This window comes from Chenopodium album, chromosome 2, assembly GCF_948465745.1.
Source record: "Chenopodium album chromosome 2, dcCheAlbu1.1, whole genome shotgun sequence".
Taxonomy (NCBI): Eukaryota; Viridiplantae; Streptophyta; class Magnoliopsida; order Caryophyllales; family Amaranthaceae; genus Chenopodium; species Chenopodium album.
In genome coordinates this window covers 15726633-15738542 of record NC_137835.1, presented here as the reverse complement: position 1 = coordinate 15738542, position 11910 = coordinate 15726633, and the positions used below count along the sequence as shown (strand labels likewise).

The window sequence follows — 11910 nt, the reverse complement described above, 5'->3', positions numbered from 1 at the left end:
ACAAAATTTATTTTTGTTCCGTGTCTGGACGGAATCTTCATTGGATTCGGCTTGTTCATGGACAGCCGGTCCTTTACCTTCATGAGGATGGAGTTGCAGTCTTTGTTAAACTCGTACTTGGGGACGTACGACTTAAACTCTCTCTTTTTCTTCTGGGACGGCTGGTCAGAATCACTAACTGCCCAGACTTCTTTTCTCTTTTTGCTCTCTTCTTTCTTGTTGGCCGGCTGAGCAGACCGAATTTCCTTTTGTTTGTCAGACTTCTTGGAGTCTGACTGACCACTTGGCGTGCAGAGGTCGGTAGCCTGAATATAGCCCTCCGCCTCCCTCAGGGCCGCCTGTAGCGTGAATGCCCCTTTTCTGACGAGGTCAAACTTGAAGTTTGACCCGTCTCTCAGACCTTTGAAAAAGTCTGTAAATGCTACCTCGTCAGACAGTCCCTAGATCTGGATTCTAACCAGGTTGAACCGCTTGACATATGAGCGTAGCCCTTCTCTCTCACCCTGCTTAACGGTGCTCAAATCAAGGCTCGTTTTCTTAGCAGGGATGTTCATGGAGAAGTTGGTGGCAAACAAGAAGGCTAGCTTCTTGAAGCTATCAATGGACCCGGCTGGCAAGTTGCCAAACCATTGTTGGGAAATGCCCTTCAATGTAGCTGGGAAGCATCGACACCAAGCGGCATCATCCAACCCCTGTAAGTACATGAGGTTGGTGTAAGCCATGAGGTGATCTTCCGGGTTGATGGTACCATCATAGGTACCTACCAACACATTTTTAACCTTGGCCGGCTGTGCCGCCTCGGTTATCTCCCGGGTGAACGCAGAAGGTTGTTCACCCAGGCGAAGCAGACGGAGCTGCCAGTCCAGTGGCTGGACATTGTGATATGCCGCCTGACCTCCGAAGAGGGCCGGCTGCATATAGTAAGGTGGGTACTGATCGTAGACCTGAGAAGGTACATATGGTGTAGTCCCGATCATTTGAGGGCCAGAGTGGACGGTATTACCGCCTGTCTGACTCTCATGCAAGGAAAGTGCATTCCCTGCAGAAGTATTGTTGAAGCTGTCTTGAAAATTCGACGTAGAATCCGACTCAGACAACTGTTGATTTCTCTTCTGGTTGATGATCTCCCGGGCATCAAGAGTTGATTTTTTACTTCCCACCGGCTGCTGGGTCCGGCGGGTATTGTTGGTATTCCTCTTAGGAAGAAGAATTTTGACCAATCAATGGTCCCGGCTGCCTTCTCCTTTGGATGAGGAGTGGGCTGCTGATCTCTGACTGACTTCCCCTTTTCCAAAGGAGTCTTCTTGACCGTCTGACCCGTACTTGGGCCAGCCCGGCTCTTAGAAATTAGTTCTTTAATTTCACCCTTGAAACTTGTCATGAATCTCATGAGTTCGTCTCGGGTGACAGGTGCTGATCCAGCTGCAGTATGGGTTTCCCCTTTCGGCTGCCCAGGGGGTCGATTTGCACCCGCCTGGGAGGCACCCCGCTCCAGAGTCTCTCTGGGCCGGATGCGCTTGGTTATCAGAGAGCCATCATCGGCTGTATAGGTTTCGACCTGAGGATCTTCATCCTCCTGGTCTATAAAGACTTCTGGGTCATCGCCCAGACGGTTAGGAGGTGGTACAGACTCTTGAACCATCTTCGAGGTACTCTCCCCACATACGGCGCCAAATGTTTTGCGTATTTTTGTCCCTCGGGAGAGTTACAACACGAAGACTGATCCGGTGCGGCCTGTACCCGCAAAACAAACGGAGACACCGGTTGGGTGGTGCTCCGCCTCCGACGAACAAGTTAGTAACTTGAAGGGAGAGAAAGAGGTGTGGAAATTTAGGTGGGTATCTGCTCGGATTCCAAGCTCAGATGTCTCTATCACAGGGACAGTTTGTAATAAATGGTAAAACGTGCCCTCCAAAAGAGGGGGAATCTCCCTATTTATAGGGTCCTCGGGATTTGTGCCCCTAATTAGGTCATTGAACCCTAATATTGGTGGGCTGCGCCGCATTGCGGCTTTCTTGGGATTTGGGCCTGAAGGCCGCCATTTCCCCCATGTTTCTGGAGTGACACGTGTCAAGCAGGAATAGGTCCACTTTGGGCCATCCTGGGGCTGACACGTGTCATCCTCTGATTGGGCCACGTGGTGGGGTAAAATTACCCTAAACAGTTATAATATAATTTCTGATAATTTATACTCTAATATCGGACCAGTATAATCTAATTTCTGACAGTTAAGTCCTAATATTTGAAAATTTTAATCTAATACAAAGTAATAAATTTAGAGTAATTAAATTAAATAAATGTTAGTAATTTCAAATGTGATAAGTCCATAAAAAAGTTGCATAAATTGGATATTTTGTGGAGTAATCATACACGGAATGGTTAAAGTATAAACCTAAGGTGATGTGATAAATTATTATCTTACGTTAGTCGTTTAAGAAACAAGTGATGAAGTCTGTCTATAATTAAGTCAAAAAGCCAAAGCTTAAAGCTGGATAAAGTAGATAAAGAAGAAATTACTTTGATGAAGTTTTTGCAATCGGCTAAAATCTGCCACTTTTACACCGATTACTATGACAATTAACTATTTTTAAAAGACTTTGTAATCATCTAATTAGTGACTCAACTTTGTGTCGGGAATACCTACTTTCAACTAAGGATTAGTCACTGGTAAAAAAACTGTATGGGGGTCTTTCAACCATAGAATTATATGTAGTAGGAGTAATTTTTTTAAAAAACATTTCTAACATGGTCAATTGTCACAAACTCACAACAATTTAAATCCAAATAATTAGCTCAACTCCAAGCCCAAGCCTAAGCTCAAGACCAAGCCCAAGCCCAAGACCAAGCCCAAGACCAAGCCCAAGCCCAAGCCCAAGCCCAGATCCACACCCACCAACCCAAGTTCGACCATTCCCAGGTTTAGGTTGACTTTTATACTCTCAAACATTGACAAAACTCACACTCCAAAAGAACATACTGTAATTGTACAATCGATTAAACTAGAAATTGAAAAATGGGAGGAGAAAACTCAAATTCTGAGCAAATAGTGGTTGAAGAATGGGCAGGTTCTTCCCCAACTAAACTCTCAATTACTGCCACTATTTCTTCCACCCCAACTATCTCAATCCAAAGGTATATTCTCTTTCTTTATCCTCAAATTCTCAATTTTTTCTGAAAATCCCACTTTTTATTCTCTTGTTTTTATAGATTTGACAGCCGCTTTAAGTTAGTGAGAAGACAAATTCTCAGTGCCTTTGTACCTGAAGTAATTTTCTCTCTTTCTTTAGCCCTTGATTTTGATTTGAATTAATTGTCACGTTATAAATGTTCGGTAAAAGTTGTCACCTTTTCTATTGATGGGTTAGCAATGAAAAACTAAGATAGGACTATATAAGTAATGTTTTGTAAATATTACGACAGATTGGGACAATGTGACAATTTTGTACTATATAATAAGTTTATTTTTACGACAGATTGGGACAATGTGACAATTTTGTACTATATAATAAATTTATTTTGAAGGATAATTTTGATGGGTGTTTGTTTTTCGTTTCTTTACAGGGGTTTCCTAGTAGTGTGACTCCAGATTATGTACCTTTTCAAATATGGGATTCATTACAGGTAAGAGTTATCTTATTACTAATTGATTGACCAAGAGTTGTCCTCTATTTGATTGACCTTTACTTTATGTTGGAGTTGTTAAGAATTGATTAAGAATTATGCACCTGAATTTAGGTATAATTGTTGACATGAGTACGTTTCCAAGTGTTAAACATTTTTTCGTAATTAGGAAATTTGATCTTGATTGAAGTGTCCAAGAATTCATACCCAGTAGAGGATGACTGATTATCTCATATGGGCAATGTAAGAGTTTATGTTAGATTAGAATGATCAGTTTACAAGTGAATTTTCCGTTTTGGCAGGTTCCCAATTTGACATAATTCCTTGTTTTTCATTTCAATGCCATTGCAACACACGAGGAATCGGATTTGAGGACAATTATCACATTTATTTTTGTTTATGAGCTATGAGTCTAACTTGGATTTACTGTGTAATTCTGCTGATGGCTCATTATTTATGAGGATTTTTTTAACATAATACACTATTTTGTGTATTAATCTTTGTTTGGCTTTACTTGCTACATAGTATGCCTGAACTTTTGTCGATGTAATGGGCGATGAATGAAATAGTTAATACTTGCAGCAAACTTTTGTTCTTCTTTAATATGCAGTACTCTTAGTATTTGTGTAACACAAATCATATTTACATTCTTATGTTGTTTTGGTTCATAGGGCCTGTCGACTTATATACGGATGATGCTTTCAACTCAAGTAAGATATGTGAAAATGATTGTTCAATGATTGATTTTTTCTTCTACCATCTTTGATCTAGGTATCTGTTTCATGGTGTTTGATTGTTTAAACACATTGGCAGGCTCTTTTGAGTGCTATTGGAGTTGGTGAGAAATCTGCCACAGTTATCGGGGCTACTTTTCAGGTTAGATCTTCTCATTGAATACGATTAAGCTCGGTCCTTGTTAATCACGTTAGGTAAGATTAGTTACCGAGCATACTAACCTTTCTTCCTTTTGTAAGTGTTGCAGTGGTTCTTGAGGGATTTAACAGGAATGCTTGGGGGCATCTTGTTCACATTTTATCAGGTAATTTTAGGCTAGTTTTCCATTACAATTTTGTTCTTTTTAGAAACACTAGCATACCAATATTTTATTACCATTCTGTCAATTATTAATGCTTTCAAAATCGACGGTTCTCAAGGGGGAAACAATCTAGTATGATGTGAAATAAGAGATTTACCATGTACGGAGTATTAGTTAATGGCTTTGAAGTATTGCATGTAAGAGAAGACCAGATTCAATAGATAATAACCTTGTGGAAATAATGAAACTGTTTTGCAGAACAAGAGAACATACCAAAAAAGAGATCAAGAATTAATTATTGACTGGTCTTTCTGCCTTAAATGTGCTGAGATATTCTCTGCAAAACTCCTTTCATGCTTAACATTTACAATATCATTTTATGGCACAAATTATGCAGCTCTCAAACTACATTCATAACCTGCTAGGAACTGACTGGCCTTCAGCACTAACAATGGCAGAAATTAAGAAGAAAATTGATGATTATATTGATAAGATGAGGATTACAGTAAATCAATTGATAATTCCACTTTCGAGAGGTGGATTCTCTCCTCTCCTAATATGAGCTTTCAAGCGGCTCACTCTCTTCCAATAACAAACCACTCAATATTCAACATATCCTCTTTCCTTCTAATGAGACCTATTTATAGAAAATCCCTCCTAACAAACCTCTAGCTTGTTCCCCAAGTTACTACTAATAGACTATGACTAACATGCCCTTCCCCCAAACATTAATTCCTGGCATAACCATCCTTTGACTAATTTGAAAACTAAGAAAATAGTTGGGAATAGAAGTAGCTGTTGATTAGTCAATAATAGTTGTATCATTTGTCTCTTGCTAGGGATCAAATTTAGATAGCAATGCAAAAATGTGGCGTTTGGTTGCAGATTTATTGAATGACCTTGGTATTTTTCTAACTCTCTTTTTAATTTTGGTGTTATTTAAGCTTATTTAACTCTCTTTCATGCCCTAATTAGAATCCACTGATGGTATGTGCATTAAAATGAAGTAACTTCAATGTGTAATCGAGAGTTTTTTATAAAAAAATATCAAATACGTGCAATGATTCCAAATTTCAGGTCATCGAGTATTTGCAAATGTCAAGATACTTATAAAGTTATAAATAGGTTCCCGTGCATTAGAAAGTGAAACTAGCTACATCAGAGAAGTCATTTCAGTCCTCCGGTGCCATATTTAAAATTTTTTTAGGTTATAATTGCTTACAAATGTGCTTATTTTCAAAACTTCTGTCTATGATTCATTTTATTTTATTTATTTGTTTTTGTAATATTGCTTTTAGCAATATTTTTTCTGTTTTCACCCTTTTGCTCCTAGCTTCTTCATTATTGCTAGCATTGCTCTAACGTTAGACCAAAAGGTTCAGTGTATATGAAAGAGCGGTCTCCTAATTTGCGGTTGTGAAAAAATTGAAATGATTCAGTACCTACAATTGTATTATAATCTTTGATTGGTTGCTTTTGCAAATTTTTGTTAAGCTTATGTCTTCACAAATCATGTCACTTGTATACTCCCTTAGTCCCTCTTTCCCAATATTGTCTGAACACTAGTCAATCCACCGTTATAAGCCAAAATTATTAGAAATTACCTTAATTATTGTTTTTCATGAAAACATGGATGTGATTGGACTATTGGAGATATATAGTAGGGTATTTGTAGTGTATTTTGTTATAATGAAAAAGTAGATGTAACAGGAGATAGTGAATCCCATAAAAAAGATAGCATATAATAGATGATTTATATGGTCAAACCAAAAAAAAAAGTGTATCCAAAATGTTTACATTTCCAAAAACTTGATATCTGAAAATCAAATCAATTTTGTTCTTGTCAGAGTTTATCTTAGGAACCTTTTGTTTTTCTAATTACGCTAAGTTGCTATCCATAAGACATTTATGGATTTGTGCAAGTGTTTATATATTGCAACTGCATATGAGCTTTATGATGTAATTTCATCTCTTTAAAATATGGGCTGGAAGCTTACCGTTATCTAGTGCACAACAATTTTGTCACTGGAAATACAGAGTATAATACTTTGTATAAATCATGTGGCTGTACATATTATTTTGAAGTAAGGTTTTGTTACACTTAATCTGAAGCATGTGGAGCTCAATTTTGATGTGTTTGTGCTTGTTCAAAACGGTTTAGTAAAGCTTTCCTTTTGCATTTAATCTTCACTTAAAGTGCAGGCCTTATTTTTTGTTATCACAAATTTATCTTCAATACTGAAAACTGATCTAATGCATCAAAATGAAAGGGATTTGATGTCAAATTGAGGGGCTCTATAATCAATAGATCTGACATGTTACTGTTTGTACTTCTAGTCATAGATGGTTTGTCTCATCAGTTATGCCTTTGTTGTTTCAGGAATGCTAATGGATCTTATTTCTCCCTTATTTCCATCGGCATTTGTGTTCATTCTTTGCTTGGGAAGTCTGTCACGATCATTCAGTAAGTTCTAATCTTTCTTACTTTTTGCTCCATCTTCTCATGTAAACTATTGGACCAAGAAAAATAATGTGTGTGTGAGAGAGAAAGAGAGAGAGAGAGAGAGAGAGAGAGAGAGAGAGAGTTGGCCCGCTGATCTGATTGACTAATTGTATAAAATTGATCTCTCATTTCTTATGCCTCTACCATAATGTCCACCCTTGGCCCGCTGATGTATTGCTTATCAAATACTTTCCCGTTCTATTTTACTAGCAATAGTTTTACTTTCACGTTTGCAGATACATAATTTCACCATCAACACCTTTAATTATGATTACAAATTATATAAAGCTGCTAATATGCTATTTTGAAAATATACGTTTTGACGAATCTAACAACATCCCAACTTGACTATATTTTGCCTTACATATCAATCACCTAAGATGATCAAACAGAAGTATGTGAATAGTGGCAAATGTCGAATTGTTGCTGGTAAAGTGGAATGGAGGAAGTGCTTTTATTTCGTGGATCCATTCTCAATGTAATCTTTTTGTAACTTTGGAAAAGTTTTTTATAAGCACGTTAAACTGCATTGTTCTGATCCTTTTATTATGAAAAAAAAAAAAAAAAAATCTTTGTACTTTTCATTTCTAATTAACATATATCTCTCCAAATTTGCACAACAAGCTGGTGTTGCTAGTGGAGCTACTAGAGCTGCTTTGACTCAACATTTTGCTCTCCAGCATAATGCAGCGGATATATCCGCAAAGGTACTGACACAACATTTCCATCCTAAAATCCTAATTTTTCATTGTGTTACAGTTGTCAACTGAGTATCTGATGTTTTATATTAGGAAGGAAGTCAAGAGACAGTGGCAACAATGGCTGGAATGGTTTTGGGAATGTGTCTGGCTCATGTTACTAGGGGACACTCTCTGGCAATTTGGTTCTCATTCTTGTCTTTAACTATGTTTCATATGTACGGTGAGTTCCTACATCCTAATTGCTACGTTGCTTGGATCTGAACCCCATATTTACTTGTTTATACCCATTATCTTTATCTTCTGATGCTGAGTGTCTCGGTCAGATAAACCTACAAGGGTTAGAAGCTGGCATAGGAATGTTTAGTTTGAATTTTTGAAATAGGGATTGTGTTCAAATAATGATGCAGTTTGTGCACCAATCTGATTTATCAGACCTTTAGCTTTGCTGAATTATTCTTTTGCTCTATTATGTATTGCCTGCATATAAGCTACTAATCAACTATACCTTTTGGCACCCCTTGTCCCTTAAATTTTGTTTCCAATTTGACCCTTTCACCCATAATGAGGCATTGAGGCTTAATATACCTATACAGCAGTGAAAATATCCTTTCTTGTTGAACCGAAAGTACTTCGATTTGACTGCTGATATTCTAATCTGATCTATGAAAATACACTCCTGAATACCTTTAATTATTTTTACAATGTAGCAAACTATAAGGCTGTCCGTTCTCTGTCATTGAAAGCATTAAATGGAGAAAGGACTTCTCTTCTTCTGCAGCATTTCATGAAGACTGGCCAAGGTAAATCTGCATGTCTTTCTGTCTATTGCCTCAATGGCCTTTGGTAATATGTAGAGTAAAAACTTGTAGCACCTTATCTTCTCATTAACTTTAAGTTACTTGGCAGCGGCTAAAGTATTGCCATGGGTTTAGTATGGGTCTTTATGCTGATGTACATGTACAATTTCCTTATTTAGTGTGTACTTCTTGTCAGTGCTTTCTGCTGAAAAGGTTTCGACGGAAGAGCAAGTTTTACCCTTGTGGTTGAATCCATGGAGTTCGAAAAAGTTCAAATGTTTGCACAGTCACATTAACTTAGGTGTGAAGGTTTCTTCTCTCAATCATGCAGAAATGTAAGAATATTTTCATTCAGTTTAAAAGTTCAAATGTTCAGTCACAGAGATTAAGCGTGATGGTCTCTTCTCTTAATCATGCAGGAATGTAATCATATATTCATTCAAATTAAAAACTCAGCTATGAACATTGAAATATTATTCATTTTTTTTTAATACACACAAAAAAAAAAAAAAAAAAAAAAAAAAAAAAAAGTATGCCTTGATTTCTACTTTGACTATCTCTAAGTCATTAAGCTGCTAGTACACAGCTAAAGTTCCTATCATTCTTTTCCTACCATAGACAGCCAGTCGGCCCAGTCTACTAAAACATTGGCATTACTTGGTGATGGAGTATCTATTTTTTTGTTTAGTCAGAGCAAGTTTGTTTTGAGCAGTACCTAAGGTGGGTTCATTTTCAACTAGTACCCATTCTCGTGGAAATTACCCATGAAGAAAAGGTTCTCTGATTATATCTTGTGTATGAAATGCTGCACATCAAGATTACAGAGTAAACCATCACACTGAGATGAGTACTGCTCCATTTAAAAGATTGCCACTTAAAAGTAAAATGGGGGGAAATATGATATAGCATCATACGCTATTTCACCATCGTGTTGGACTTTCTTGGTCAAGTTCCTTGCTACAATAATGTTATTCATGATCTTAAAATCATCTGAGTGTTTAGCTCATTATAGTTTCAATTCAATTCTATGGTCCATCTTCAATTGCTGATCTTTATATATACGAAGTATCTTGCAATCCCGCTGCATGCATTTATTGATTATAGGATTTTTTTAAAAAATATATCATTTGACCACAGGATGGACCTTTTTCGCTCTGCAGGATCAAATTATAAGAAAGGTTAGCTGTGTATGGAGTATTTCAATATAATTTCTGATATGAACAATTCTGTTTCTGTTGCAGACACCTGTAGGGCTGTAACTAACACCACATTTCCATCCCTCTTTTCTTTTTTAACCTTTCTAGCCAAGTATTTACTGCTGGAGTTCAATGGGATAATCAGTATTGTTTTGCATAAAGACTCAACACCGGTGGATATCTTGCAGTCCTACATACATGCACTTGTAATGGCCAATCTTTCGGATAAAAGCACATCTGGGCATGTTGAAAGTTTTTCATGGATGGACAAATACTATGAAGATTTCATCAAGAAGGTATTATTTTATCCAATTTATTGTCTGTAACCTGGATTCCTTGAATCACGTTTAGGGAATCAAATAATAGAGGCAGATAATTTCTTTACATTTTTCAGTCTATTCAAATGGTGCCTAACATCCTCTTCTAACCCTGTCACGCCAAAATATTAGTGATTAGTCTTTCTTTTTGCAATCTCCGTTTTGTGCTTGTTTACCTGACTAATGTAGCCTGCTGATAATATATGGCAGCTTCAGTCATCAGGATGGAAGACAGAAAGATTATTATTGCATTCTGTTGTTTGGAGGGCAAATTGGTTTATTGCACAGTCAGATGAGAAGATCGACTAGCAACCTGTATACCTCTAGGCGGTTTTTCAGAGATCACCATCACAAAGCAATAGGCAGTGTCACGTCTGTCAACCTTTCTCTATGACTCTACACTCTTGATGCTTTGGCGAAGCAAGGACTTGGTTCAAGCTTTAGCGTAGTATTTTCAACGAAGCTATAAAGATCTAAAATGAACTTTAATTCAGTTGAATCCTACACATTATGCCTGAATAGGCGACTAATGTGAGCTTTTTTGAGTAATCCCTACTTTTTTTAAAAGTGTGAGAGTGCTCTTATGAATAGTGTATGGATAATTACACCCCTAAAAAATGTTTGTTTACATGTTTGCCCCATTTATAAGTTTAAAAAGCTATATTTTTAAAAAATGCTTTACATATTTGCCCCCATTTATAAGTTTAAGAAGCTCCATTTTTTTCTTATTAAAGGGATAAAAATATTTCAAACAATTACATTTTTAGAACTTGATAATATTTGTCACTATCTCACTAAATCTAAATTAATTCTATTAAGAGTTATTTTATTTTTTTATTTTTTTTATTTTATTTTTTATTTTTTTTTTGACGTGAAGAAAAAGGATTTCATTAATGAAAGATAGCCAATGGCACAAACAAACAATTCCTAGGAAATCTAAAATTCCAATACAAGTAAAAATCACCTTAGGACAAGTTACATTGCAGATTTGATCAACGATCGCCTAATAAAAAACTTCATCTGAAGCAATACAATATGTGAGTTAGCATTAATTCGGCTTGAGATCCACGGATGAGTAGTTGTTATGGCCTTCTAGATACTTTCGGAGACGATAAAACCCTAAATCTTCAATCTTTAGCACACGAACAAACAACAAAAAAAAGCCTAATTGAATAAACCCCATCATAAAGATGGAATCCATTTATTGAAAGCAATTAAAAAGGTTTTTTGTGGCTTATCACTAGTGGAATCCCCTAGAAAAATTTAGAATTGAGATCAGAAGAAAAGAGATGGAAGAGAAGAGATAAAAAAGGAGAAGAGTGATGAGCAACCTTCGGAAATAGCCTTTGATAAATCGCCCTTTTGGATAAGACTCATTGATGTCCCATTCAATAAAAGAAACCGTCAAGTGGCAGCCGAGATTGGTGATGCTATGGGTGGATTAATTAAATATGATGAAAGTGACCCATTGGGGTGGGAGATGGACATGCGTATGAAAGTAACGATGTTGGATATTAATAAACCACTGCGAAGGGGTGTTAAACTCAAAACTTCTTCTGAATCATTTAAATGGATTGGTATAAAATAGGGAAATTTGTCAACAATAAGCCAACCTTTGTCCGATTAGCTCAAAATAAGTCAACCTTTTAATTAACTAAAAATAAGTCAACTTTTATGGGTTATCTTCTCAAAATAACTGAGAACCTGTTGAATTTTGGAATTACCGGTTGTTTGGGTTA

At 36.7% G+C, this 11910-nt stretch overlaps 1 protein-coding gene across 1 annotated transcript; it reads left to right on the top strand.

The window, feature by feature from the left end:
- The first annotated feature begins 2971 nt into the window (after positions 1–2971).
- Positions 2972–10833, top strand: LOC145583742 (protein root UVB sensitive 3-like). Its single transcript, XM_081640729.1, has 15 exons — positions 2972–3132; positions 3208–3265; positions 3562–3621; positions 4293–4331; positions 4435–4497; positions 4604–4660; positions 5497–5560; positions 7038–7121; positions 7785–7867; positions 7952–8081; positions 8569–8661; positions 8855–8993; positions 9796–9836; positions 9963–10150; positions 10382–10833. Exons 1-15 carry the CDS (start codon positions 3014–3016, stop codon positions 10478–10480), a joined length of 1317 nt encoding a protein of 438 aa, XP_081496855.1. The 5' UTR covers positions 2972–3013; the 3' UTR covers positions 10481–10833.
- The last annotated feature ends 1077 nt before the right edge of the window (positions 10834–11910 follow it).